We start from the raw sequence: 25,683 nt of genomic DNA on the forward strand, positions 1-25,683 counted from the left end.
GCGCTTTCAAAAGCCCGAGCACCAAAACTCACCAAGAAAAATCAAGACAGGAATCGGCCCGACTTCGGAGACCCCAAAGCAAAAGAGCAAGATAAGGGACCCGAGGCAGATAAAGGGCCCTTGGAACTGGTTGACATCAACGTGGAACAGAAAATCTGAGAAATAGCAACGACCAGGGCCATAGTCCGACCCTAACACAACAGCGAAATGCAGGGAGGTATGGCCCGAACCAAAGAATTTCATCTTAGGATCCTGGAACACCCGGGGCCACGCGCACCTAACGGTAGCCGGAGACGTTAACCTGGGCAGTTATGACATCTTATGCCTGCAAGAAACATGGCTGACGTCTAAACCCGCACTGGACGGTTTTACAGTGGTAATTTCCCCAGCAGTGAAAGGCCTTTTTGGAAGACCTTCATCAGGCTTATTAATCGCGATAAAAACAGGATGTAGTTTAGCAGAGCCAGTAAAGTGGAAAGAAGCCTACGAACTTCTTGTAGTGGTCTCATCATGGGCCCAACAGGCACCAAAAAAAGGCCAAAACTCTAACGTGTTAGCTATATTCACCTGCTATTGGAATCCCCAGAGGATGTCGACTAAAACTTTTTGCGACAGCATGAGCTCCACGATCGACCAACTTTACGAAGACTTCGAAGACATCGGACTCATAATCTGCGGGGACCTAAACGCAAACTGTGGCAATCAGAAACAAGCAAATCCAGTCGGCAACCGGCGATCACCAACATACGATCAAACGAGAGAGCGTGGGAAGGCCTGGAACGATCTTATCGCGACAAGAAATCTACATAACATAGATACACTGTTCCCCAATCAAATCAACGAGGCCACTCAAGTGCCACCTTAGACTACATAAGCATCTCCACAGGCTTAATGCAAGTGATAACGAGTTTCAAAGTTGAGAGAACGCTGAACAGCGACCACAACTTGTTGTCATGCGATTGGCAGGGCTGGAGACCTATAAAATCTAGGTATGCCCCAATTACGGAGATAAATAACCAACAAACACGTCTAAGACTAACGGAAGCGAACATTCTGAAACTGAAAAGCGACTGGGACCAAAAAATTCAGTCCAACAAAGTAAACAAAATATACGAAAGACCAGATTATACACCGTGGTTAGCCCCGTACAAAAAATCACGAAAAATAACTGTGGCTCCTGGGACCTACCCTAAACACGCATTCAACAAAGAGGTGGTTGAACAGAGGAAAACGGGACGACGCTTAAAGAAAATAGCCAAAAAAACAAACACCAGCGAGGATTGGGCAAAATGGCACCAGGAGATAAAAAGGTACCGCAACTAGCTAAAACGACAAAGGGCAACACAATACCAACTGGACGCAGAGGAGATGATGAAGAGATTATCGTTTAAAAAATCTAGCGAATTCTGGTCACTAATAAAAACAGCATCTGCAATCCAGAACACGCATCTGATCAACGCAGTTGCAGAAGAAAAATGGATAGAGTACCTCTCCAAAGAATTCGAAAACCTGAAAACAGCGAAAAGCGCGAAGGAGGACAATCCGACCTCGACCTGAGTGAATCTCTCTAACCCAGAAGACATCGCAGATAAAATTAAGAAACTAAAAACATCTAGAGTACCCGGACCCGATGGCCTGACTAACATGGAACTCAAAAAATTTCCGAATGAGTGGTCGAACGTTATTGGTGGAATCTTTGCAGAATGTGAGGCCAAACAACAGATCCCCGAGTCGTGGCTGAAAGCGGTGATTGTACCAATATACAAAAAAGGAGGGCGCGAACAGCCAGAAAATTATAGACCAATTGCCTTGCTGGACATCATAGGCAAACTATATACATCCCTACTGTTGGACCACCTCAGAAAATGGGAGAAAAATAGACCTGCAAAGGACAATCTACAAACAGGTTTCCAAAAAAATGGAAGTACTACAATCAACATAATGATATTAAATATCTTAAAAGTAAAGGTGAAAGAAGGGGCACCAAAGATACATCTAGCCTTTGCTGATTTATCTAAAGCCTTTGACAAAATTGACAGAACCAGGCTCTGGGAGAAACTTCAACTTTGGAACTGCCCTCAATCGATACTCGAGCCTATTAAAGCATTACACACGAACAACACCATAAGAGTGAAACTAAGTCAAGAAGGAACACTCTCTGAAGAGATCAAGATCTGTAGAGGGGACAAACAAGGATGCCCCTTAGCGCCAGCTTTGTTTACAGCCTTCCTGAGCGATCTGCAAGACTCGGAAGCCGAAATAAGGAGCTTCCCGCCAAAACTGGGCAAAACCTTCATACCCAGATTACTATATGCAGACGACGTGATCTTGATAGATCAAACTAAAGTCGGACTCCAGCGCAAACTCTCAAACTTAGCTGAATACATCAAGGCCAACGACCTAGAAATCAACAAAAACAAATCAAAAGTTTTGTCAATCGAAAAAGCAACAAACAAGAAAACTAAAAAATTGGCTTGGTTCCTCGAAAAAGAGAAAATTGAAACGGTTGAAAACATCAAATACCTAGGGGTCTAAATAGACAGTTCAAGAACAGACATAACCATGCAAAAGGCGCTGTGGGAAAAGGCTAAAAGACTCACATCACAAATGAAAGCGATCGATATAAAGTACGGCAAGTTCTCCCTAAAGCCTGCTATAAACTTCTACAAAGGAAAAGCTGTCCCAGTCCTAGCATATGGAACAGAAGTCTCACTGAACATTCCTGCAGCAATTTGGACCAAACTAGAAGGGCAGATATGGAAGGCAGTGCTGGGACTCCCGAAATCCACAGCTATGCTGGCGATCCGAAGATAGCTGGGTCTTGTATCCCTGACATCCATGATAGAGCAAAGCGCTATGAGCTTTTTCCGAAAAATCATTCTGCCCAATTCGCTACCAGCCCTCAAATTCATAAAGGATGAAATAGAAAGCGGCAAATGTCGAGCACTGAAAAGATGGGTTGAAAAGAGAAACGAAAAGCTGGAGGAAATAACTTGCACAGAAAAAGAACTGATTGACAACCCGGATCGAATAAAGCGAAAAATGATTACCATGGACTGGATTAACACACTAGAGGCAGCAGCAGAAAATAAACTTCTTTCACATCTCCCGGCCACCTTCAATAAAGTCAAATCTCCGCTAAAATATTGTGTTAAATTTCCTGATAAAAGGAAAAGAACTATGTTTATGAAGGCTAGACTAAATCTGCTCCGAACTCAAGAAATGTTGTTCATCAGAGGTGTGTCCGGGAATAAAGGATGCCGTTTGTGCAAATCAACAGAGGTGACAGAAACCCTGAAACACCTCATAATAAACTGCCCTAAAACCAAGAAACACAGACTAGTGCACCTACTACCCCTGATTGAAAATCCATGGATGATATGTGAAAATAATCTATGGAATCGTTTAATATCCGGCGAAACTACAAGATGGACGATGGCGTTGGTAAACCTTATAGACGCAATTTTTCGACAAATTAAAGAGGAAAACCCATCGGCCTAAAGGATAAGCCTGGAGTTAAAACACGTGACTGCAACCTTCAAAGGCGACTCCTCACTTAGGAAACTTCTGAAAACGCACAATAACAAGAAGGGATTGGAAATAACGAAAGCCAGTCATTTTGATACGTTTTCTTAGGATTCTCCAAAAGAAAAAGTAAAAAAAAAAAAATAAAAAAATTAAAAAAAAAAAAAAAAAACGACCTACAACTCGTCAGGCTTCAGCCTACACAGTAGGGAGAGTGGGGGGAAAACGTCTAGTACATTTTTAGAGAATGTCTCCACACATTTCCTCCATAATGTGCTTCGTCTCACTGTCCCCCTGCACCCATAATGAAGAATACTCCTTTTAAATACTTCCCATCTTGCAATAGAGAATGTCCCTAGAAGGACACACAACATGTGTAACTATTGTCTTCCAAGATATCACCAGGAGACCAAATGTCAAGTGTTTGAGCTCTTCGAACCGAAGACGCTAAAAGACTCACACACAAAGGGCTGAGCAGCCTACGCGATGCAAGTGGAGGCATCAATGGATTACCCCACGGGCGCAGAGGAATCTAAGGCAGGACAGTACCGGCTCCATTAGTGATACTGAGGAGACATCCGATTGGGAATCGGAAGCTTCTTGGGTGCCAGTCTCAGTTCCGAATGGCAGGCATCCCACGCTGCTATGAAGGCTTCCCTAGCGACAAAGGGAAACACATAACACACACACAGCGGGGTCGGTACGGGGAATGCTGACACATAAGAAACATCCACTTGGCCACAAACAAAAACGCACCTCGCCCACAGCGCACATTTCGACACATTTGTCGAAAACTTCAAAGATGGCAGTGGAACTAGTCTCCTCAGCTGGCGGCTCAGCGCCTACTAAAACCTCTGCACCCAGTGCACCCCCTCGGCGCATTTTTCAAAGCCTAAACAAACGCTGAGTAAAAGTGGTTCTACGCCTAATATAGAATCTCAGCCACCAAAACATCAAATGCAGGGTGCAAAACAGACTGTTTCGGCACCTCCTCATGCACCAAGGTCAGGATACAGTTGGGCCGCCTCACCATTAGTGGATACACTAAACAGTAAAACTCAGACACAGGATAGTCAACAGGAAGATGCCCTCTTACCCCTCCAAGACACCCTCTCTGGTAGTGCTTGGACCAAGGATAGGTTTGAGATCACCCTTAACAAAATGGCTTTCTTTATGGAGAAACACCCAATTAAACATATATATATATGTATATATGTATATATATATACATATATATATATATATATGTATATATATATATATATATATATATATATATATATATATATATATATATATATAATTAGTTCATGAGGAGGAAGAACCTCCATCTAAGACACCTAGGTTAGATCCCACAGGTTCTTATGAGAATCAATTTTCGAACTAGACCCAGATCACTTAGACGCAGAGCACTGAGATCCTATGATGATATCCGCTTAGAACCTAAACCATACACTAGGAAAAATGTTGGTGTATCAGCATTCTTTTGCATAGCCGTAAAACTATAGAACTTTCTTCCCCAGCGAAATACAAACTATGAAGGACCATCTAAAATTCAGAAAACTTCTAAAAACCTTCCAGAGGTCGCCTCCAGAGGATCTTAAGAACTTCGTGAAGCATCGAACCAGGCCCAAGGTAGGGCCAATATTCTCTAGCGCACCCCGCAAAGGAGACTCCTTCCCAGGGACTCTTCCGCGTGAGAGGGCCCGGCTAGGTCCTTCTACCGGCACGTGCCCCGAGGCTGCTACAGCTACCGGCCTTCGGGTCGATGGGTCCTCGGATCCACCCGGGCGCAGTGTCGAGGGACCGGAGGGTTCTTGTACCAGGGCTACAAAACAAAGGGGCTACGCCCTGTTACCGGCACAATGGACGAGGGGCCACGGCCTGTTACGGGCAGTACGCCCGAGGGGGCGCCTAACGCAGCTCTACCGACCCCCGGGTCGAGGGCGTCACACCTACCGGGCCGAGGCCCGAGGAGCAGGGTAGGCCTTGTGATCCACAAGCAAGAGTCTTGGACCAGGCCGGGCCCAGCGGGCCGAGCAACACGTTGCAGGCACGTGGCAGGCAGCTTGACAAAATGGCCAGCACGCCAGAAAGGGGCACCCGTCCAACGCCATTCCATGAATTCGGCAAAGAACGAGTGTCGAGGTGGGACTGGCCTCAACCAGGTACGTGGCCTACAGTCTACCCTTCATTTGCACAGGGCAACTTTCCTTTGCGTCCATACGGACTGGGTACGCAGCGGCTCCAGCAGCTCCCCGCTACCCCGTCGTTACCCCCTGCCACCTCTTTGGCCAGTGAGGAAGTGCTCTTTGAGAAGTTTCTCGGCCTCATGAGGTCTCCTCAGATGGGAGTTATCTTCAAAGGCGCAGTCAGGGAAGTCCTGCCCGCCATGCTAGAGGGATCACAGAGGCCTTCATCGGGCCCCCATGCCCCGGTGCAGCCACCTCCTCCGGCTCCAAAGCCAACTCCGCAACCTCCGCCGCATCCTCAGCCTCTGGCTGCGGTCCCTGTACCTCAGCCTCCGGCACCATCTACCCCGCCTCCACTACAAGATCCTCCAGATCCGCAGGATACGGACGAGGAGGAGGATCCGGACACGCCATCCTCAGCCAGGGCCTTCCATGAACGTCTTGCTGGCCTGGCGGAGTACCTGGGCTTCCCGCAACCTGAGGTCAAACAGCCGGCAGAGGGGTGGCTGAAGTCCTCATGAGATGCCCCTCTGCCAACACAGGGATTCCACTGCAAACCGATTTAGTCTCCCTGGCCAAGAAGGGTTGGCTCAAGCCCCACTCAGTCCAGTCGGTCAACCGAAGCCTGGATGCCAAGTACAGGCAGATGGAGGGGGATACACTCTTGCTCTCGACCCATCCTCAGCCACACTCATTGGTGATCGCTGCGGCATAACTATTCTCCAAGCCTCAGTCATCCTCAGCCTCCTCCTCTGTGGCACTGCTAGGCAAGGAGGAGAAGATCTTGGAGGCGTACGGCAAGAAGATCTACTCCAACGCCTCCTTGCACCTGCGTCAGGCCGACGCGGATGCCATGCTGGTGGCTGCCAACCAACGGTTATGGCGGGAAATTGCGGACTTCCTCCTGGAACTACCCACCCAATGCCAATCTCGCTTTAAGGTGGGGCTAGCGGAAGCCAAGCTTGTGGCGCATGACCTCATGGAATCCACAGTGGCGCATATCGATACCTCAGGCCGTGCCATCTGCATTGCCACGGACATGAGAACAGCCTGGCTCCGAGCAACAAAGTTCAACCTGGATGTCCAGGAGCGCATTCTAGATCTACCGTTCGAGGGTGGAGACCTCTTCCACTCCTCTACGGACGTGAGCTGGACAAGAAGAAGAACAGCTCACAAACGGCAAAGTCTTTATCCATTCTCACTAAGACCACAGCCAAATCTTACACCCAATCTCAGCAGCGCTCGGAGAAGGGTCGTACATCTGGAGGGTTCTGCGGCTTCCAGGAACGCAGATCTAGGCAGCCGGACCGCTCGCCCTCTCAGAACCGGCGCAAACAACAAAAAGGAGGCCAGAGGGAGGGCTTTTCCCAGTCCCTCTCCTCAGCCTCAGCCACCGAGGGAAAGAAGGCATGACAAGCTCCTTCGGGTCCACGTGTCTCCGGTGGAGGACAGGCTTGATCTCCATGCACAATTCTGGCGCCACAATTTCGCGGACCCCTGGATCATCTCTGTAGTATCCACAGGGTACTAACTTCCTATCCCAGCCTCTCCTCCTTCCTCCCCTCCACTCCCACAGGTTGGGACAGCAAGTCTTTTGGTGGAGATCCGGTCGCTCAAAGAAAGCCAGGCAGTGGAGGAAGTTCCAGCCTCCCAGCGAGGCTTCAGCTTCTACTCCAGGATTTTCGCCATTCAGAAGAAGAACCAGGCGGGCCTGAGATTTGTGCTGGACCGTTCCACCCTCAACCTCTCCTTACCCCTGCAAAAATTCAAGATGACTACGTCAGCTTTTATAGCTGAGACATTGGTCAAGGGAGACTGGATGTGCTCCCTGGACCTGAAGGACGCGTACCTACATGTCCCAATTTGGCAGCCCCATCGTTCTTTTCTACGGTTCAGAATCATGGGCTACCATTTCCAATACAAAGTCCTTCCGTTTGGCCTCAACTCGGCCCCCAGAGTCTTCACCAGGCTCATGAATGGTGTAGCGGCCCTCCTCAGAGCGCAGGGCCTCCACAGCTGCCCATACCTTGACGTCTGGCTCGTCAGGGCTACATCTCCGGAAGCGATTCACCACTCGTCCCATGCTGTTATGAACACACTGCACGGCCTGGGCTTCTCGCTTAACCTCAAGAAGTCACAGCTGCTCCCTACACAGACTCTGACATTCCTGGGACTCATTTGGGACACGTGCTCCGAGAGAGTTTTCCCGTCAGAGGACAAGATCTCGGCCATCAAGAGGGCCACCGCCCACTTCCTCAGCAGAGAGGTGACCTCAGCATGGTGGTACCAACACCTCCTGGGTCTACTAGCGGTGTTTCTGCTAGCCGTCCCTCACACGAGACTAAGGATGAGAAGGATTCAGCAGCACTTCGCGGCCTCATGGAATCAGGAGCGGGGCTCCCAATCCGAGACGATCAACGTTCCTCCATCTCTCCACCGGATCTAACTTGGTAGTCCATGGACTGCAACCTACGGATGGGCAAGCTCTTTCGGCTGCGCTCTGCGCAGGCCACCATCACCACAGACTCCTCGCTCGAGGGCTGGGGAGCCACCCTGGACGATCTCTTGGTCCATGGCACCTGGACTCGACAGGAGCAGGAATACCACATCAGTTGGTTGGAGTTGAACGCCATATGGCTAGCGCTCAGAGCATTCCTACCACTTCTCAAGGGCAAGGTTGTCCTCATCCAGAGAGACAACTCTACCAGCATGTACTACTTCAACAAGCAGGGAGGCACCAGATCCCCTCCTCTGTGCAGCCTGGCGACCAGCATGTGGGAATGAGCCTTGGAAAACGAAATGTACCTCTCGGCAGTCCACCTCCCGGGGGAATCCAACCTGGAGGCGGACAGGCTCAACAGTCCAGGAGCGGACAATTACGAGTGGCAGATAAACAACCTCGTTATTCAGGAGATCTTCAACAAGTGGGGTCACCCCCAAGTGAATCTCTTTGCCACCTGACACAACAAGAAGTGTCCCCAGTTCACATCCTGGCAGGGTCCGGGCCCCGGCTCTCTGGGCGACGCATTTCACCTCCAGTGAACTGGCATGAAAGCCTACCGACTCCTCATCATTCTGATAGCTCCATGGTGGCCGTCCAGGCCGGTTTTCCGAACTACTCAGCCTCTCGGAGGTGCCCCCCATACACCTTCCGATGGGCCCAGCACATCTTCTGGCACACCAAGGGGGAAGAATCGTCCACCCCGCTCCAGGCAAACTAGCCCCCACAACGTGGTACTTGAGCAGGTAACACTTTGGCACCTTAGCCTATCACAGGCCAATCTGGAGATCATACAGGGCGCCAGGAGCAAGGCCACCAGGGCCCAGTACAAAAGCAAATGGACCAGATTCTGCCACTGGGCATACGCCAAAGGAATCGACACCTTTGGCCTGCAGTTTGGATGACATCTCCTTTTCGGCACACCTCGCTCATTCCTTGATACCTTGTAGCCATTGGGGCTTACAGGAACTCCGAGGAAGGCATCTTTTCCTCCTCCAACCCTATAGTCAAGAAATATTTGACTGGTCTCGCTAGGCTCTACCCGCCCGTCAGGAGACCACACCCAGCGTGGGACCTTAACATAGTCTTGCGCGCCCTTGCGCACAAACCATTTGAGCCAATGGCCACCATCAAGATGGCCTTACTAGTTGGTCTTACCTCGGCTCGCAGAGTCAGCGAGATCCAGGCTCTGCTCGCCTCTGAACCGTATACCACCTTTCACAAGGACAAGGTAGTCATGCGGAAGCGTCCGGCATTTCTGCTCAAGGTTCCATCTGCATTTCTCTTGAACGAAGAAATAGTCCTTCCTACGTTCTTTCCCGATCCAAAGGATGAAGCACAGAAAGTGCTGCACTGCCTGGATGTCAGGCGTGCCCTGAAATTCTACTTGGACAGGACCAAGGGCTTCCGCAAGTCGGACGCTCTGTTTGTCACTTTTGGTGGCTCGAGTCCAGGCAATCAGGCCTCTAATGCCTCAATATCCCGCTGAATGGTCTCCGCCATCAAGGAAGCGTACGAGGGTCAGCACAAGCCGCTCCCGGCCAACATGCATGCCCATGCAGTCAGGGCCAAGGCAATGGCCATCGCATTCCAGCGCCATGTCCCTTGGCAAGTCATAAGCAGGGCGGCCACTTGGGCCTCCCTCGGCTTTCTGCAAGCATTACTGTTTGGATGCCGGCTCCAGATCTGATGTGGCTTTCAGACAGGCGGTTCTCAGGAACCTATTTGCTTAAGGAGGGTCTCATCTCCACCCTGGGGCTACAATTAGTTGTAATCGCCCATATAGTATGGAGGAAAGGGGACGGGACGTAAGAGTAATTATAGGTTACTCACCATAGTGATTAACGTACTCTTAGTCCATAGTCCCCTTTCCTCCATACGTCCTACCAACCTCCCCCCTAATTATACTGGTGTCTTTAGGCAATGTTATATCTATTGTCGACGCGTTAATGGGGACTGAAGTGTGGCGCCGGAGGACGGAGTCAGAGCAGCGCATGTTCCCTGGGCTGCGCCCCACGTGTCTCTAAATTTAAAGGGAAAGACATTTTTTTCTGGTGAAAAAGGTTCTGTCTCCCGTCCCTTAGGAGGGACGCCCACACAGTATGGAGGAAAGGGGACTATGGACTAAGAGTACGTTAGTCACTACGGTGAGTAACTTATAATTTCGACAATGGAATTTATTTATTTATGCATTTGTAAAGCACCTAAGCCCGAAGTCATCTGGCCGCTGTCGTGAAACCAGTTACACTCAGAAAAAGAAAAATAGCATCAGACTGTGGGTAACACTGTTAGGGTGCATTACAGTGTATGAAGAGGGCGAACTGTAGACTCAAACCTGTGCCCTAACATAGGGAAGTCCGGGAGGGTAGGAGTGCTAGGTGCAAGTGTGAAGGATTAGGCAAACAGCCAAGTTCTTAGGGCCTTACAGAAGGGGCAGTATGATTCCTCAGCTCTTAGGGCAGGAGGGAGGGTGTTCCATTGGTTCGCAGCCACTGTAGGGATGCTGGATCTTCCTCTTCTAGCTCTTTTGAATTTCGGTAAGGCCAGATGATGCGCATGGATTGATCTTACTGGTCTGCGGGTTTGTATTCAGGGGCTGTCTTAGAGAGACATTTATGCGTTATGGACAATGTCTTTAAAATAATCCTTTTACGGATAGGGAGCCAGTGCAGCCAGGGCAATGCAGGGTTTCTTGTTGCTAAAATGTGCTTTCTTTTTGGAATGTTGAGATCTGTACGTAGAGCATTGTTTTGGATTACTTGCATTTTGGAGGTGTTCTGTTTAGAAATCACTGCAAAGAGGGGGTTGCAGTAGTCCAGTCTTGCACCAATGATCTCCCGGGCGATGGTTAGACAGCAGGTGGGTGTAAGGAATTGTCTGGCTGCACTGATGAGTTTAGCTGTGCATGCAGCTGAAGAGGCGATCATATTCACTTGTTTAGTGAGTGGAAAGGGAGCATCCAGATGGACACCCAATGTTTTCACTGATGCTGAAATGGGGATCTTTATGCCATCTATTGTGAATGAGGTGAATTGGGCATTGAGCTTCTTCAGCATAGCTGGAGATCCTACCAGCAGAATCTCTGTTTTGTCGTCATTGACACATAGACCGTTGGTGGCCATACAAGCCTGGATACTTTTGTAGATTTTGTTGATAAAATCATCTGCATGGATGTCTGCCAGGGGGAGGAGGATTTGTGTGTCATCGGCATAGTTCGTGTTGGATATGCCGATGGGGTCCAGGAGGTCAAAGAGGGGTTTGGTGAAATATTGTAGATGGAAGGGGAGACCCATGAGCCTTGTGGTATACCACAAGGAATCGGGATAGGTGGGGCGCTAGCAGTCTCAGAGAAGACTATCATGGATCTTCCTTCTAGGAAGGAGGCTATCCATGTCATTTCTTTCTGGGAGAAATTGGTGGCGGCTGTAAGGTGGTGGCACAATGTTTTGTGGTCCACCAAGTCAGAGGCGGCCGAGAGATCAAGGAGGAGGAGGAGGGCTGGCTTGTCTTCGTCTCTAAATGTGTCTAACTGGTTTTTCAGATTAATAGCGCTGATTCCATGGCGTGGCCCAGCCGGAAGCCTGATTGGCGCATGCCGAGGATGTGGTTAGAGTCTAGAAAGAGTTGGATTTGGTTGTAGGCTTCTCTATCTAGGATCTTTAGCAGTAAGCAGCAGTAATGATGGGGTGGTAGTTGTTCGGTGCTGATGGGTCCAGCGTGTTTTTGTTTAGTATGGGCAGGACTCACGATTCCCTTAGGCTGTCCGGGACTAGAATTGTGGCGAAAGAGGCGTTTATGAATTTAGGAATAAAAGGGACTAATGCTTCTGAGCAGTCTTTGATGGCGCTGGCTGGGCAGATGTCTCCTTTGCATCTAGAGGGTTTGAGGTTTCTGAGAATGTTGGCTGTTTCTGAAATTTCTTTAAAGTGGAAAAGAATAACCTGTGGTTTGGTGGTGAGGGGGAGAGTGGTAGGTGGCGTGATAAGTGCTTTTTTCTTCTCTATTTTCTGCTCTATAGAGACTATTTTTGTCATGGTATTCTGGATGTTTATGCACCTCGTCTTTGTGATAGTGATGTGTGGAGTGGAAGGCGTTTCTAACTCTCTAAGAATTCTCTAAATGTCTTGGGATTTAGAGGTGGCGTTGATGATTCGTGTGTTATAGGCTGCTGCTTTGGCTGCAATGATGGCCTGCTTGTATTCTTTGTAGATCAAGGTTAATGCGGCTTTAGTGAGGTCGGTAGATGTCATTCTCCAAGAGCTTTCTTTCTCTTGAGCGCAAGGTTTGGAGGTCAGGGGTAATCCAGGAATTAATGTGACCTATCAGTTTGTCTCTCCTCGGAAGAAGAGTGGCAACTGAGTCTACTGCCTTGATTAGGGTATTCAGGTAAAGGTCTGCTAAGACCCTCGGATCTTTTGAGTTAAGGTGTCTGGTAGGAGTGGTGAGAGGAGTGGGGAGATTGAGTCTTTGGAGATCTTCAGGGAGCTACAGGCCAAGGTGGGGGGTAGGGCTGGGAGGGCAGGCAGTTGCATTTTCATATGGGGAAGGTAAAAGTCAAGATATGGTGGTCTGACCATGGGCAGGGGGGATTGAAGGTGATAGTGATCTGAATGTTTAGGTCTGCTATCCAGTCCAGAGTTCTGCTCTTAATGAGGGTGGGGTCGTCTGAGACACACTGTGTGAAGCCAATGGCACAGAGGGCATTGGTCACGGCCGGTCACGGCCAAAGCAGTAGTGTCAGTTGGGTTGTTGTGGCCTAGGTTTAAGTCCCCAAGCATAGATAATAGATCTGGAGGTAGGTTTAATGTTTTCTCCTACAGTGTGAATGAGACTTTCCTCAAAGGAGGACGTGGGACAGGGAGGTCGGTAGATAGTAATGGAATCATTCGGGGAGGAAGAGAGTTTAGCCGAGACGAGCTTGCAATTCCCTTCCATTGAGCAGTTGAAGAGTCTAATTTGTTGGGAGTCTCTAAAGATGAGTGTGACGCCTCCGCCTATTGGGTTCAATCTGTCACTTATAAAGATGGGGTAGCCATCTGGTAGAGCTATGGAAAGTGCTGGGCCAGATGCTTTCCAGGCCAGGTTTCCATTATAGCGAGCATGTCAAGGTCTTGGGCCATGATCAGATCATGAATGTCGAAGGCGTGCGCTGAAAGAGATCTGGCATTAATGAGAGCTTCCTTCAGGAGGGTGGGGTCGAGGCTGCCTGTGTTACGGACAAAGGGTCAGTGGTCTGAGCTTGGGCCTTCATGGCTTTGCAACTGGAGCAATTGCTTGTCATAGTGAGGTTAGCTGGGGGACCTAGTGTTTAGTGCGTCAGAATTGCTGCCTTCAGGCAAGAGGTTGCTGTTGGACTGTTTGGTGGGGGTCTGGCTGAAGAGAGCGGCTGTGGTGAGTTGGGAATGGACTTGTCTGCTGCTGGTGGTCTGCGAATGGGGATGTCGGCTACTTGTCTGGCTATGGTGACCTGAGCCACAGGTGCTAGTAGGGGGAGGTTCCACCTTGAACCGCGTTCTGGTGCCTAGGTTTAGGTTTCTTATTGTGGTGTGGCCTTGGAGGCAGAGAGGGATAGAGCTGGTAAGTCTTTAGCCAATCTTGCTATTCTGAGCTGCCGTGGTAGCAGGGGTAGAGGCAAAGGCTGCTGTTGTCTTAGGTGGCCCCTGCAGTGGTGGTAGTGCAGCAATGTTATCTGAAGTCACTGCAAGAGGGAACATGCAAGGAGGTCCTGGTGATGTGAGTTCACCATTTGTGCAGCATGGACGCGGGTTTGGTACTCGGGCTAGGGGGTCGGTGCTTCTGTGCCTGGATTAGCATTGCTGGTGTGGTAACACACTAAGCATTGATGGGACTATGTTGCTACCTTGGACAGCTTGGCAATGCCCAGGGTCTGGGAATACCCAGTGATGCAAGAGCTGCGCGCCCTCATGCTCGCATCTAACAAGGGTATTAGTAAAAGAAGGGCTAGCATTATAGATGATCCATGGCTCGGTAAAACATTGCTCCTTGTGCATGTTGTCAAAGCAGGCTTCTGGTTGACTGGTGGCTCTGACCAGCGGGGTGGTTGTGTGGTTGTAAGAGGTGGGTCGCAGTGCCAACCGAAGTGCTTCTAATGCATAGGTGCCCCTAGAGCGCCTCGCTGTACGTTAGTGGCCACAAGTTGGTGTTCCAGGATGTGCAGACAGTCTCGGGTGGACATATCTCTATGGATTGGGTGGGTGAGGCTCCCATAGGCAGGAAAGGAGTCTGGCATAGAGTGGGAATGTACTGTGGACAGTGAAGGGGGAATAAGAGTGGGAGGACAAGATAGCCAGCTATATTATTACATTCATCGGGCTCAACTTTCAGTGGGAGCTGGTGCAGTCGTTTATGGCTCGGATCAGTCGGTGGCAGCGACGAGCAGTGGCTCCTTCTTATGTGAACACTGTCACTCTTGCTAATAGTGTGCATGATACATTTCCATTATTAAGAAGACCCTCCACAACAACAGTTTATACTCACTTTAGACCTCACGTAAGTTACTTCTGAGCTGTTAACAGTTTCCGGCAAGGCTTGTAAAGTGAACCTGAAAACCGAGCTTCACTTACTGGCTCCAGGAACACTGCGGTTGTGGGCTGCATCACATTCCTGACTTCTTCAACTGCTGCTACTGCTTCTGGCACTCTTGAGACCCACACCCTTCTGCAGCACAGGTGTCTGGGGTCTGGCCACGTTAGTTGGGAGCCTCCTTCACTCCTCAGTCCCTCGGCTTGCCTTCTGCTACAGGCCTTGGCTTCAGCACAATCACAGCTCTACAATCCCAGGCGCACATGGGGACAAGCTCCACTCTCAGCACGTCTTCCTCAGTGCAGCCAGGGCAATGCAAGGTTTAAGACCAAAGGACCCTCTCAGAATATGCATGTGAAATCTACTGTCTACACGCTCCAGCGTCCTTTCTGTGATCACACTTCTTCGTGAATTGCCAGCCTTGTGCTCTGCTACTACGTCTTCTACTGCCAGCCTTCCAGCTCCTGTTCCAGCTCCTTCTGCCTCTCATCTCCTGCTGCGGCCTTTTGTGCCTCATAGGTTTGGCAATTGGCTTCAGGTGTAAGCCATTGACTTCAATTACCTAACCCGTGCAAAAGCTGTTCGGCTCAATTTCCTGACTACTACATCTACATGCCTCGTCAGGCCCTCTTCTTCGTCTCAGTCCCTGTAGGATTCTGGGACATGTAGTTTACTTTATCAAAGTCAATTATTTTCTACTTCTGAAATATCTTTAAGGGTAGATGTAATTCCCTTAGTAATTGTAACAGAGGGGGCTATATGTTGTAACTGGGATAGAGAAAATTATTTAGAAAAGACAACATTTCCGCCATTCCTTGTAGTATACCTGAGTGAGGAGGGCTTTAATTTTAGACCATAATAACTCCCTCTTTTGGCCTAATAGATTTTGATGTTACAATTTTAGTATTTACCACCTTAGTTTCGATAGGAGGTTTAGAGACATTAAAATGACCTCTTCTCGCACAGTGGTGATAGTCTCCCTATTAGAGGAAAAATACTGTGTCTCATCCCCCAGCATCTCCTCACTTCTCTGGGCCTTTTCTCCACCCAGGTGATCCTCCCGCAGTACACCACCCCCAGGGTTGGGATCATGAAGCATCTGCCTTCCCCTGGCCACCTGGGAGGAGACTATAGGCAGGGTTTCAGTGAGGGATCTGCAGGCTTAATGTCATGTTAATGTCACGATTTCTACCCATGACCACCTCAGAGGCAACAACCCCCTGACAGCAGTGAGGCAACACCCCCCCCCAAAAGACTCCAAGGGCCTTAAAGACCCATCAGCACATAACATGGAGTCAGTCCTGGCACCTTTGTCGTCAGGCTCATTATTCAGACTGAAGCAAACACCACACTTGGGACCTTGATCCAAAATGGAGGTCCTTATTCCAACGCAGCCCCAAGAACTGAACTTGGCAGTCTAGTGTTTTGGGTGTGGTCGATCTGCTGGCTCTATAAGCCACACCCGGATAGGATTCACGCTTCGCGTTATTCTGCACTCCTGCAGCGTAACGCTCACTGTGTCCAGTTCCAGCTCCTCAGCTTCTTCCGGAGGCCTTCCTCTGGAGTCTTCGACCTTGATCCCATCAGGAACCTGCAAGAACAAAAACAGCATTAAAGGAAGCTTACCTGTGATCCATCCGCACTTCCTCAGCGTTCTGCCGTCTCGCCATCCCCGGAGTGCTTCACAGCCTGCAAGAACAAGAACAGCATTACCAAAGGACGCTTACCTATAAGTAGAGGTTCCTACGTGTGTCGGCACTTCCATCAGCGCTCAACGGTTTCTCCATCTGTGGAGCGCTCCGCGACCTTCAAAACAAAAGGACAGCAGATTAATAACCTGCACTCAGCAAGCAACAGGTTCTACATCGCGTGACGCTTCCTGCAAAGGTAACAAGCTAAAGACACCCGAATTCACTCACCTGAATAACCGGCTGTTGGATTCTTCACTCCGGTTCATCAGCGCACTGCATCCTGAGGAGAGAAAGCGAGAAAAGGCAGGTTAGCAACTAAGTCACATTAAGCGGCGCTGCTCTTCGCGCTAAACCACTTAACTCAGCATTATCATCCGGCGCAGCAGCTCCGCCATCAATAACACCTGTGGAAGACAGAAAGAGACTTAGTTCAACATCGAAAAGACAGGTGAAGGAACTGAACTAAAAAGACTTACCTGAACGTCAGATAAACGGAGTCGTGTCACCGCCGGACTGGACCCGACACAAAGGGCACAGGACTAGTGAAGCAACTATGCCCTCGGAAAGCCCTCAACTATCACACGCCCCTGCGCAGAGACACAGGACGGAGAGCTCAACCTACAAGGAAACAAGGTGAGGCAGAATCTCCAAGGGAAAGGGACTGATCAGTGGGAGGCGGGAGTCCCTATCACAGACTTGACACCTAACCTCCATTCTCCTGTCATAGGATCAGTCCACCAGCCAACACACAAACAAGCAGAAGGGGTCCAGGATAGTGCACAGCATCTCATCTGGTGTTGTGTGGCGCTCCCGTGGATACCAGGTGAGCATAACAGTTAATGTCTCTCAACCTCATATTAGATCTATGGTTGTGAACCCTAAGGTTATACAATCCGAACAAACAATACCGAAAGAAATATCATTTTTCGTATCCCAAACTAAATTCCTTCCTCAATCCATAGGGTACAATGTGAAGGATTATGGAAATGTTGTCTTCACTAAACCATCTTCCTCTGTGATAGCTAATTCTCATAGCCCCTCTGTTAAAATCCTCAAGAGAATTAAATCTACCCTTATAAATAATTCAGAAGTTGAAAAACCTAACTTTGTTGTAAGAAACTACAAGTGCTAGAGGTACTGAGACAAGGAAGAGGGCTGAAGAGGCATGCAGACGTAGCAGTCAGGCAATTAAGCCTAAAAGCCATTGCAGTAGTCTGGCAATTAAGGCTAATAGCCCACAACTGAAGACAAACATTGAACCTGTGAGGCATTAAAGGACCCGTCAGGAAAGGATTAGTAGAAGTAGCTGGAACGAGAGCTGGAAGGCTGGCTGTAGCAGTGGCAACAGAGGAGAAGCATGAGACTGGCAAATCATGACGAAGTGGAGCACAGAAGAGATGCTGGAACGTGGAGACAGCAGATTTCACCTGCAAGTTCTGAGAGTGTCCTGTTCTCCCAAAACCTGAAGTGCAGAGGCTGCGCAGCGGAAGACATGCAGGAGGCTGAGTTTTTCCCATGTGAGCCTTATTGCCGTGATTGTAGAGCTGGGAATGTTCTGGAGACTAAGGCCAGAAGCAGAAGGCAAGCCGGGGGGGTCTCGGGAGGAAAAGGCGCTCCTAAATCAAGAGGCCGGACTGGACACACCCGTGCTGGAGAAGGGTGTGGGCCCCCAGCGAGCCACAAGCAGTAGAAATAGTAGAGGAAGTCAGAAAAGCAGTGCAGCCCGCAAAACCAGTGTCTATGAAGTCGGTGAGTGAAGCACAGCGTTCAAATACACTTTGTGCGCCTTGCCGGTAACTGCAGCCAGCTCCTAAGTGACTTGCGTATTGCTTAATGTGAGTGAAAGCTGTTAGTTATAGTTGAAGTCTTACTAACAATGGAATTGTAGCACTGGCGTATACCGTAAAAGATCAATACATGCGTGAGAAGCTAAAGTCGTAGAAAACCATTGTTGAAGTATTTACAGACTGTCGCTGTTTAACAGAGTGGTCATGTGTCCCTAATTAAGAGGAGGGAACGCTCTCTATACCATTACCGAATACCTTACCTTGACAATATACGAGTTACAAGTTATAAAGAGTGAAAACTACATCAAAAGGTGGTTGCATGTGCCTAATTGTAATTCCCAAATGAAGTCAGAACTTCATCCTTTGCCGTTACACAGGAATCCAATTCTTTGTTTAACATTAAACCTTGAAATCCACTTTAAAGGGAAGTTGTGTGTGCCCAATTGTGTTTTCACTTGAAAGACAGGACCCTATATTGTATCCAGAAGTGACATTCTTTCCATTTCTAAGAGGTAAAGAGTCTAAAGTAGTGAAGAGATGAACAAGCATTACCCAAGCCAAGAGGCAAACCCTTTTTTATAGTGAAACCAGTCTTGCCAAGAGTTAAAAAGCCATTCAACTACCCTGTGAAGATGATAATGGTCGAGTGGCCTAAGACACAAGTACATCATTGTTACCCGAAGCTGACAGAGTGGCACCAAGGCTTCTGGGTAACTACTTGGGCAGATAACTGGCAGAAAGGTGTGAGTAAGCTGGGGAAGGCCAGCCAATTGCTTGTGAAGAATATTCTGAAGTGAAATCCAACCTGTGGTGCTAAAGACTGCTGAAGCTAGAACGAAGGGTTCTATGTTCATTCTTCGACCGTTTTTTTGCATGGCACTTTTTGGTGAACATTTTTGGGGGGTTCCCCCCTAGTTCTCCTTCTTCTATTATTTATCCATATACCACCCCACCCCTTATATGCCCCATCCTCCCACCCCCCATATTTTTCGATGTTTTTTCGGCAAATAAATGTCGGCAAAAAGTGCACCGAAAAATAAATGGGGGATGAATGAATGTTGTACCGAAAGAAGTGAGTCTTATGGGCAGAAGCAGGTTGTTCTTGTGGTAATCAGACAGACGAACGGGCAAAGAAGCTGCCCCTTTTGAGAAAATCATTAAAAGGAAGAGTGCCTTGCCTACCTGAAGAGGTTGAAATGTCTTGTCAAAATCTCCCTAACAATTCAAAAGTACTGAGCAGTAGTGGTGGTACATGAACTGTGGTGCTATATTAAATTGTCAGCAGATGTCAGATTGAAGTGGTTTGAAGCAGTAATGTACTGTGGGACAAAGGTGACTGTTCTCATAGTACCACCAGTAGAAGTGAGGTTGTTTAAAATAGAAGTAGCTCTCTGACAAATATACCAATGTAAAGTTGTAACTATAGTCCTAAAGAATTTTGTATTATTGACTTTGGGGGATATTACATCTTCTTTTGAACTGTGACAAATTATCTTGAAGAAGAGACCATTTGCTATAACCAGGATTACCATTGGTGCTATTTCTTTTGTGGAAGTTGGAAGGGGATCTTTCATCCAGGAACAAGGAATTGTTACAAGTGGAGTTTTGTTTGATGAACGTTTTGTTTGACTTGCAACTATCAAGAACTGGTCTTTTCCTTTGACATTTTTTAGTTAACTTTGAATCCTCGAGAAGCAAGGTCATTCAGACATTGTGTTGATATTGCTTATTCTATTATATTGCCATACGTTTTCTTTGTATGTATGTTGGTTAGTGTGAGGGTCGGTTTTCCCATGCTAGAGAATGTCCCCTTTGTTTTTAGACTAGGCGGGGAATTGCTTTGTAGAGTAGGCAAGCAAGGCATTTTTCATATATAATTTATTCCATACAATGGCATATCTTGACGAATCCACAAGCAGTAGTCTGCCTCGCATTACTGACCCCTCACAGTGTGTAACCAGCAGGGTCTGTGGAGCCCATAACAACCAGTAGGAGATGAGTGGGGTGCACAGTGGGTAGAGGTACATTTATGGATGAAATGCAAACATACTACTTATGCTGAATTAGAACAATACCGATCCAGAATGTTTTCAGGAAGGTAGTACTGAATCAATTTGATCCTTTCAGTAGGTCCAGTAAGTACTTATAAAAGTTGGCCAATGATGTCTTGCATCACATATTTTACAGAAGAAAAAATAAATCCATTCTTAGCTCGACGATATTTTAACAATAGTGATTATAGTTAGTAGTTGATATGAATGAGTGTGTGCCTCGTTATAACCAGTTGTCTTTGTTTTAGGGTCCTGTGCATTTGAATGTTCAGGGATTTCCGCTTGAACGTCATGAAGCGAGATCCCTGAGTTTTACAGAAGAGCTGGCTTTCTGGAGATTGCCCATGAATGAGGTGAACATAGTCTGCGATGTTACGGTTGCACAAGGTATGTGATTGCCAAAAAGATACTTGTTTTTTTCTAGGTCACATGAATAACCATCATATTGGTATTCATTTTTTAACTGAATTACTTCTTACAGTGTACCAAGTACTACCACAAGATGGTTTCTAAATCATTTGCAAGGACACTGAGTCATAAATCATCGCCTGACATACATATTTTTAAGAAATACAGTTATAGAAATTCTAGAATGTGGTGAAGACATTACGTCTGAGACTTGACCCCATCTCTGGTGCTATGTGGGAGAATGGCTAACCTGGGAATGTCACTCTACCAAGGGCTTAGGGTCAGAGCCCTGAATTGCCCAGAGACGTGGTTCAGGGTCGGATTCGCAGACCACACTACCTGTGAATACTCCTGTCACGAAATACAGAGAGATTAAACACAGACCAGCAGAAAATGTTATTACTTACAACCCTTTTTTTTATTTTACATGGGCAAACCAAATTAATCCCCCTAGGTCAGACATGGCATAAAAATAAATAATGTGTGGTGAGGATGGTCATTCATCAGGATTTGTTCAAGTCCCAGTTTTAACTCAAAGGTCATTGACTCTTGTAAACTTTTATGGGAGTCCAAAGCAAAGGTTCACCTAGTGCTTATTAAGCCTAGTTTCTCCATCATCCTGGTTGCTTAACAAAACAACACACATGTGGCATATGTGCAGTTTTTTGTTTCTTCTCACCAGCACTTGAAGTCCCTCCTCAGTCGTCACAGTCATTAAGCACAATCTCAGTCTCCTTTCCTTGGCAGTGTTCTTATGCAACCAAAATATGGTGGCGAAATGTTCTCGCAAGTCTAAAGTCCACACCACAGTCTGTTGCATGGCTCTGCAATTCTGGCCTCATAGGAGCTGGCCTACAAACATTGTTCCATGCCACAGAAACATAAGAGGAATTCCATAGGCTATCATTGGGGATCTTACAGGGTCTCGTGCAGCCTCCCTCACTCGGGTTCTTAGGTACGTAGATGTCAACTTTGTACATAGTGGGCCTTTTCCTAGTGTCTCTCCCCATCCCTCGGTCTGCACTGGTTTCTGGCATAACTCCTTGCTGCACAAACATGTGCTTGCTCCTTCACTTTCCATGCTCACACACCATGTAAACTGGGGTATGTGGTTCTCCATTTCTCTGCAACTCTTCTTTCTACCCCAACCTCTTCAAATCTTCACTTAGCGTCCTCTTCCTAAACTCTCCTCTTCACCACCTTATCCACAAACATCTCTTTTTTAGACACTGACAGGCTTCTTTGCCACATGTCTCTTGGCTTCTCTAAGCCCCTCCTCCTTTGCTTCACTCACCACATCATGCTTGACCTCTTCTACCACCTCTTGCTGAACTACCTTTGTCATTTCCTCCTCAGCTTTTCTCGCCACCTCCTGCTTACCTCCTGCCACTACCTCTTTGTTAGGCCCTAATATGATTGATTGATATTTTATTTCTATCGCGCTCGTACACAAGTGTTTCAGAGCGCGACAAGGCAAGGGAGGGGAACAGGGGAGAACCACAGTACACCCCAGTGTCCACTTCACATTCTCTGCATTCTCTCCCCAGTGCCTTGGCTCTCTCTCTCTTTCCAAGCTCTTTGTTCTCTCTATCGCTCTCATCCAACTGCTTCAGTCCCCTTTTCTCCCTAACCTGTTTGTTCTCTCTTTCCCACAGCCTCCTGGATTGCTTTTCTCCCGCAGATTCCTCATCTGATAGGTATCCCATCCAGCTTTGCTGCTTCGGAAATTGTTTCAACAGGGGGCATAGCGGACCTTGACTCTGCTGTCGATTGTCAAACCATCGTATTTTAAGACCTCCATGTTTGAAATGTTCTTAAAGCATGCTGTTGCAGGCGCGGGTGACCCCCTCACGCAGCATGCCTCTGTGGCATGAGCGACACTCAGCGTTCTCGACCCCTCAAATGCCCCGGTGCTGATCCCATTGGTGTCGATGAATCCTTCAATATCGAAGGAGGTTTCAAGGCCCTCAATGCCGGGTCTGTCCTGTGCTTTCAAAATTGCTGGTGCTTCGACATCACAAACTCGGCCTATGCCCACGGCCACGCGATCAGTACAGTTGGCGAAAAAATCTTACACCCTGCTCTCCCAATCCGATTTTTCTGTGCCATGTCGAGCATTTTTGGCGCCGATGATACTGGAGAACAAGGGGACCTCGACCCCTCTTTCATGGGCACGGGTGGTGTGAACTACTTTGAGGACCATAGCCAGTTGCTGGAACTAGGTTAGAGGCTCCATAAGGCCTATGGTTTTGATACCTCGCTGGACCTTGATTTTCAGCAAAGCCAGCCCTATACCCATAACTATTTTAAGTTCATAGATTTTCTTGACAGGGTCATTGATACCCTAGGGTTGCAATCCTCAGCAGTGCCAGTGCAGGGGTATGACCTCACTGATATTTTAGATGAAGGTTCATTGACGGAGCACAATATGCCCTGAAACCCTGCAATTGCTGACCCTCTGACCGCTCTTTGGCAGCACCCTTATTTTGTTCTCCTGGTTAGTTCCAACAAATCTGGAAAGAAAAGGCAGGCTAGCGGGGGACTCATCATTCCTCTCCTCTCATCCTTCTCCGGAAGGGCTCGTTATGCAAGCTGCTACAGTCTCCTCCAGGCCAGCATCTTCATCTTCCATTTAACCACCCAACAGGTTAGCGAAGAAGGTTGATGCCTTAGCCAAAAAGGCAATCACTTTGGGCAGTATGGCCTTTAAAGCTACTAATGTGGCTAGTGGCTTTGCAACATATTCATTTGGTCTTTGGACAGCAGTGGAGAATGCTGCACAGTATGTCCCTGTGGGTGAAATGTGCAAGGGCTTGCTACAGCTGGTGAAGGATGGAAAAGAGGTGGCTAGCCAGTCGCTGCGAACGGGCCTCGACATCGCCGACTGTGTGGCCCGATCTATGGCGTTGGCAGTAACACTGAGGAGGCAGGCCTACTTAAAATCTTCAGGCTTTTCGCCTAATGTTCAGGCAAATTACTTGACAAGCCGTTTGGGGGCGATTTCCTGTTCGGTCAAAAGGCTGACGATTCCTTGGAGAAATTTAAGGAATCCAAAATCGCTGCTAAATCATTAGGCCTGGCTGCGCAGCCGGTCAAGCCTGCCTTCAGCTTTGCCTCTAGTGCAAGGGGCTACAGACGATATACGCCTTATGGCAGGAAAGCGCAGCTCCCACCGACCAGGCAAAGGCAGAAGCGTTTCTCGCGTGCCAGAAGGGGAAGAAGGGCTTCTAAGGGCCAACAAGCAGCGACGGTGTTGGGGGGGGGGTGACCCAGAATACTAAGCCGCTTTCGTTTCCCCTTTCACAACTTACCACTGGTGGATTTTGACAGAGCACTGGCCCCAGTGGCACAGAATTACTTCTGATGCCTGAGCTCTACAGCTCGTTCAGTGGGGTTATTGTCTGCCCTTCTTAAGAAAACCACTGGACATACCCTCACAACCTCCGCTCCAACCGGGACAGGAGCGCTAGGAAGAACTGCAAGCCCTATTGTTGTAGGGTGCCGTGGAAGAGGTACCTCCCCAGGCAAAGAGCATCAGGTTAGTATTCCCGGTATCTCCTTGCACCCAAGAACGGATGAGGTCTCCGTCCCAATCTGGACCTCAGGACCTTGAACAAGTTCCTGAGAAAAGACACATTTAGGATGGTGACGTTGAGAGAAATTCTCCACAATCTCGAGCTACAGGACTGGCTGCTGTCAATAGATCTACAGGATGCTTATTTCCATGTGCCAATTCATTGAAAGCACAGGAAGTTCCTGAGGTTTATCAGGGGGGACAAGCATTATCAGTTCAAGGTGCTCCCTTTTGGTCTGACCTCTGCTATGAGGGTCTTCACCAAGCTCATGGCGGTAGTCGCGGATAACCTCAGGAGATCCGGGGTCCATATATTCCCTTATCTGGATGACTGGCTGATCTGAGGGAAGTCAGCGGGGCAGGTGTTGTCCCACTTGGAAGACACTTGTCTGTTACTGCACAGGCTTGGCTTCTCCCTGAACTTGAAGAAGTCCCAGGTGACACCAGTCCAGAGGCTCCAGTTCATCAGAGCAGTCATAGACAATCGGCAGCTTGGCACAGACGGTCAACTTGTTCTCGGAACCACACCACATTACCAGCGGCTTCCTTCCTCTGCCTCTTAGGTCTCATGTCCTCCTGCATTTTTCTAGTGCCAGAGGTCAGGCTAGTGATTCCTACTGTGGCTCTTAAGGGATCAATGGTCACAGTACCTCAGGGCCCTCTCGAATCCCGTCAAGGTGTCCAGCCAAGTGGTCAACAACCTCGACTGGTAGGCAGAGTGTAGCAATCTCATGGCAGGGGTACCCTTCTGGCCTCCTTGGCCTCAGACCCGAGTGGCCACAGATGAGTCTCTGAAGGGTTGGGGCACTCACTGCGAGGACTTGCAGGTGAACAGCCTTTGTTCAGCAACGGAGGCCAAGTGGCACATCAACAAGCAAGAGTTGGAACCCATCAGGTTAGCCCTGGGGGCGTTCGCTCTGTCTCTGGAGGGTAAGCATATCCTGATTCTGACGAACAACACGGTGGCCATACATTACCTGGACAAGCAAGGTGACTTGCACTCCCGCCCCCTCTGCACAGAGGCGATGCAGCTGTGGTTCTGGCTATTGGAGAACCAGATCTCAGTCTTGGCAGTTCATCTGGAAGGCACAGAGAACAGTTTGGCGGATGCTCTGAGCAGGCAGAGCACATTCTCACACGAGTGGGAAGTGTGCCAGGAAGTCCTGGAGGAGGTCTTCTCTCGCTGGCGTACCCCAATGGTGGACCGGTTTGCCACGGAGTTCAACAGGAAGTGCAGACAGTTTTGCTTGAGGGATTTCCCAGCGAAGGGCGTGCTAGGGGACGCATTTTTTCTGGATTGGAACTTCTCTCTCCACTATGCCTTCCCTCATATTCCCGTCATCCCTTGGGTTCACAGGAATCTCAAGAGGTTTCGATCAACCATGATCCTGATCACCCCAGACTGAGAAAGG

General features: G+C 48.5%; 1 protein-coding gene across 1 annotated transcript in view; it reads left to right on the top strand.

The window, feature by feature from the left end:
- VWA8 (von Willebrand factor A domain containing 8) overlaps positions 1 to 25,683 on the top strand; it is a 3,012,337-nt gene that overhangs the window by 1,813,841 nt on the left and 1,172,813 nt on the right. The window contains exon 28 of the mRNA XM_069639376.1: positions 20,538 to 20,676. Coding sequence (XP_069495477.1) covers positions 20,538 to 20,676 — 139 coding nt within the window. The remainder of the gene's footprint in view (positions 1 to 20,537; positions 20,677 to 25,683) is intronic.

This window comes from Ambystoma mexicanum, chromosome 7q, assembly GCF_040938575.1.
Source record: "Ambystoma mexicanum isolate Mex_15411 chromosome 7q, UKY_AmexF1_1, whole genome shotgun sequence".
Classification (NCBI taxonomy): domain Eukaryota; kingdom Metazoa; phylum Chordata; class Amphibia; order Caudata; family Ambystomatidae; genus Ambystoma; species Ambystoma mexicanum.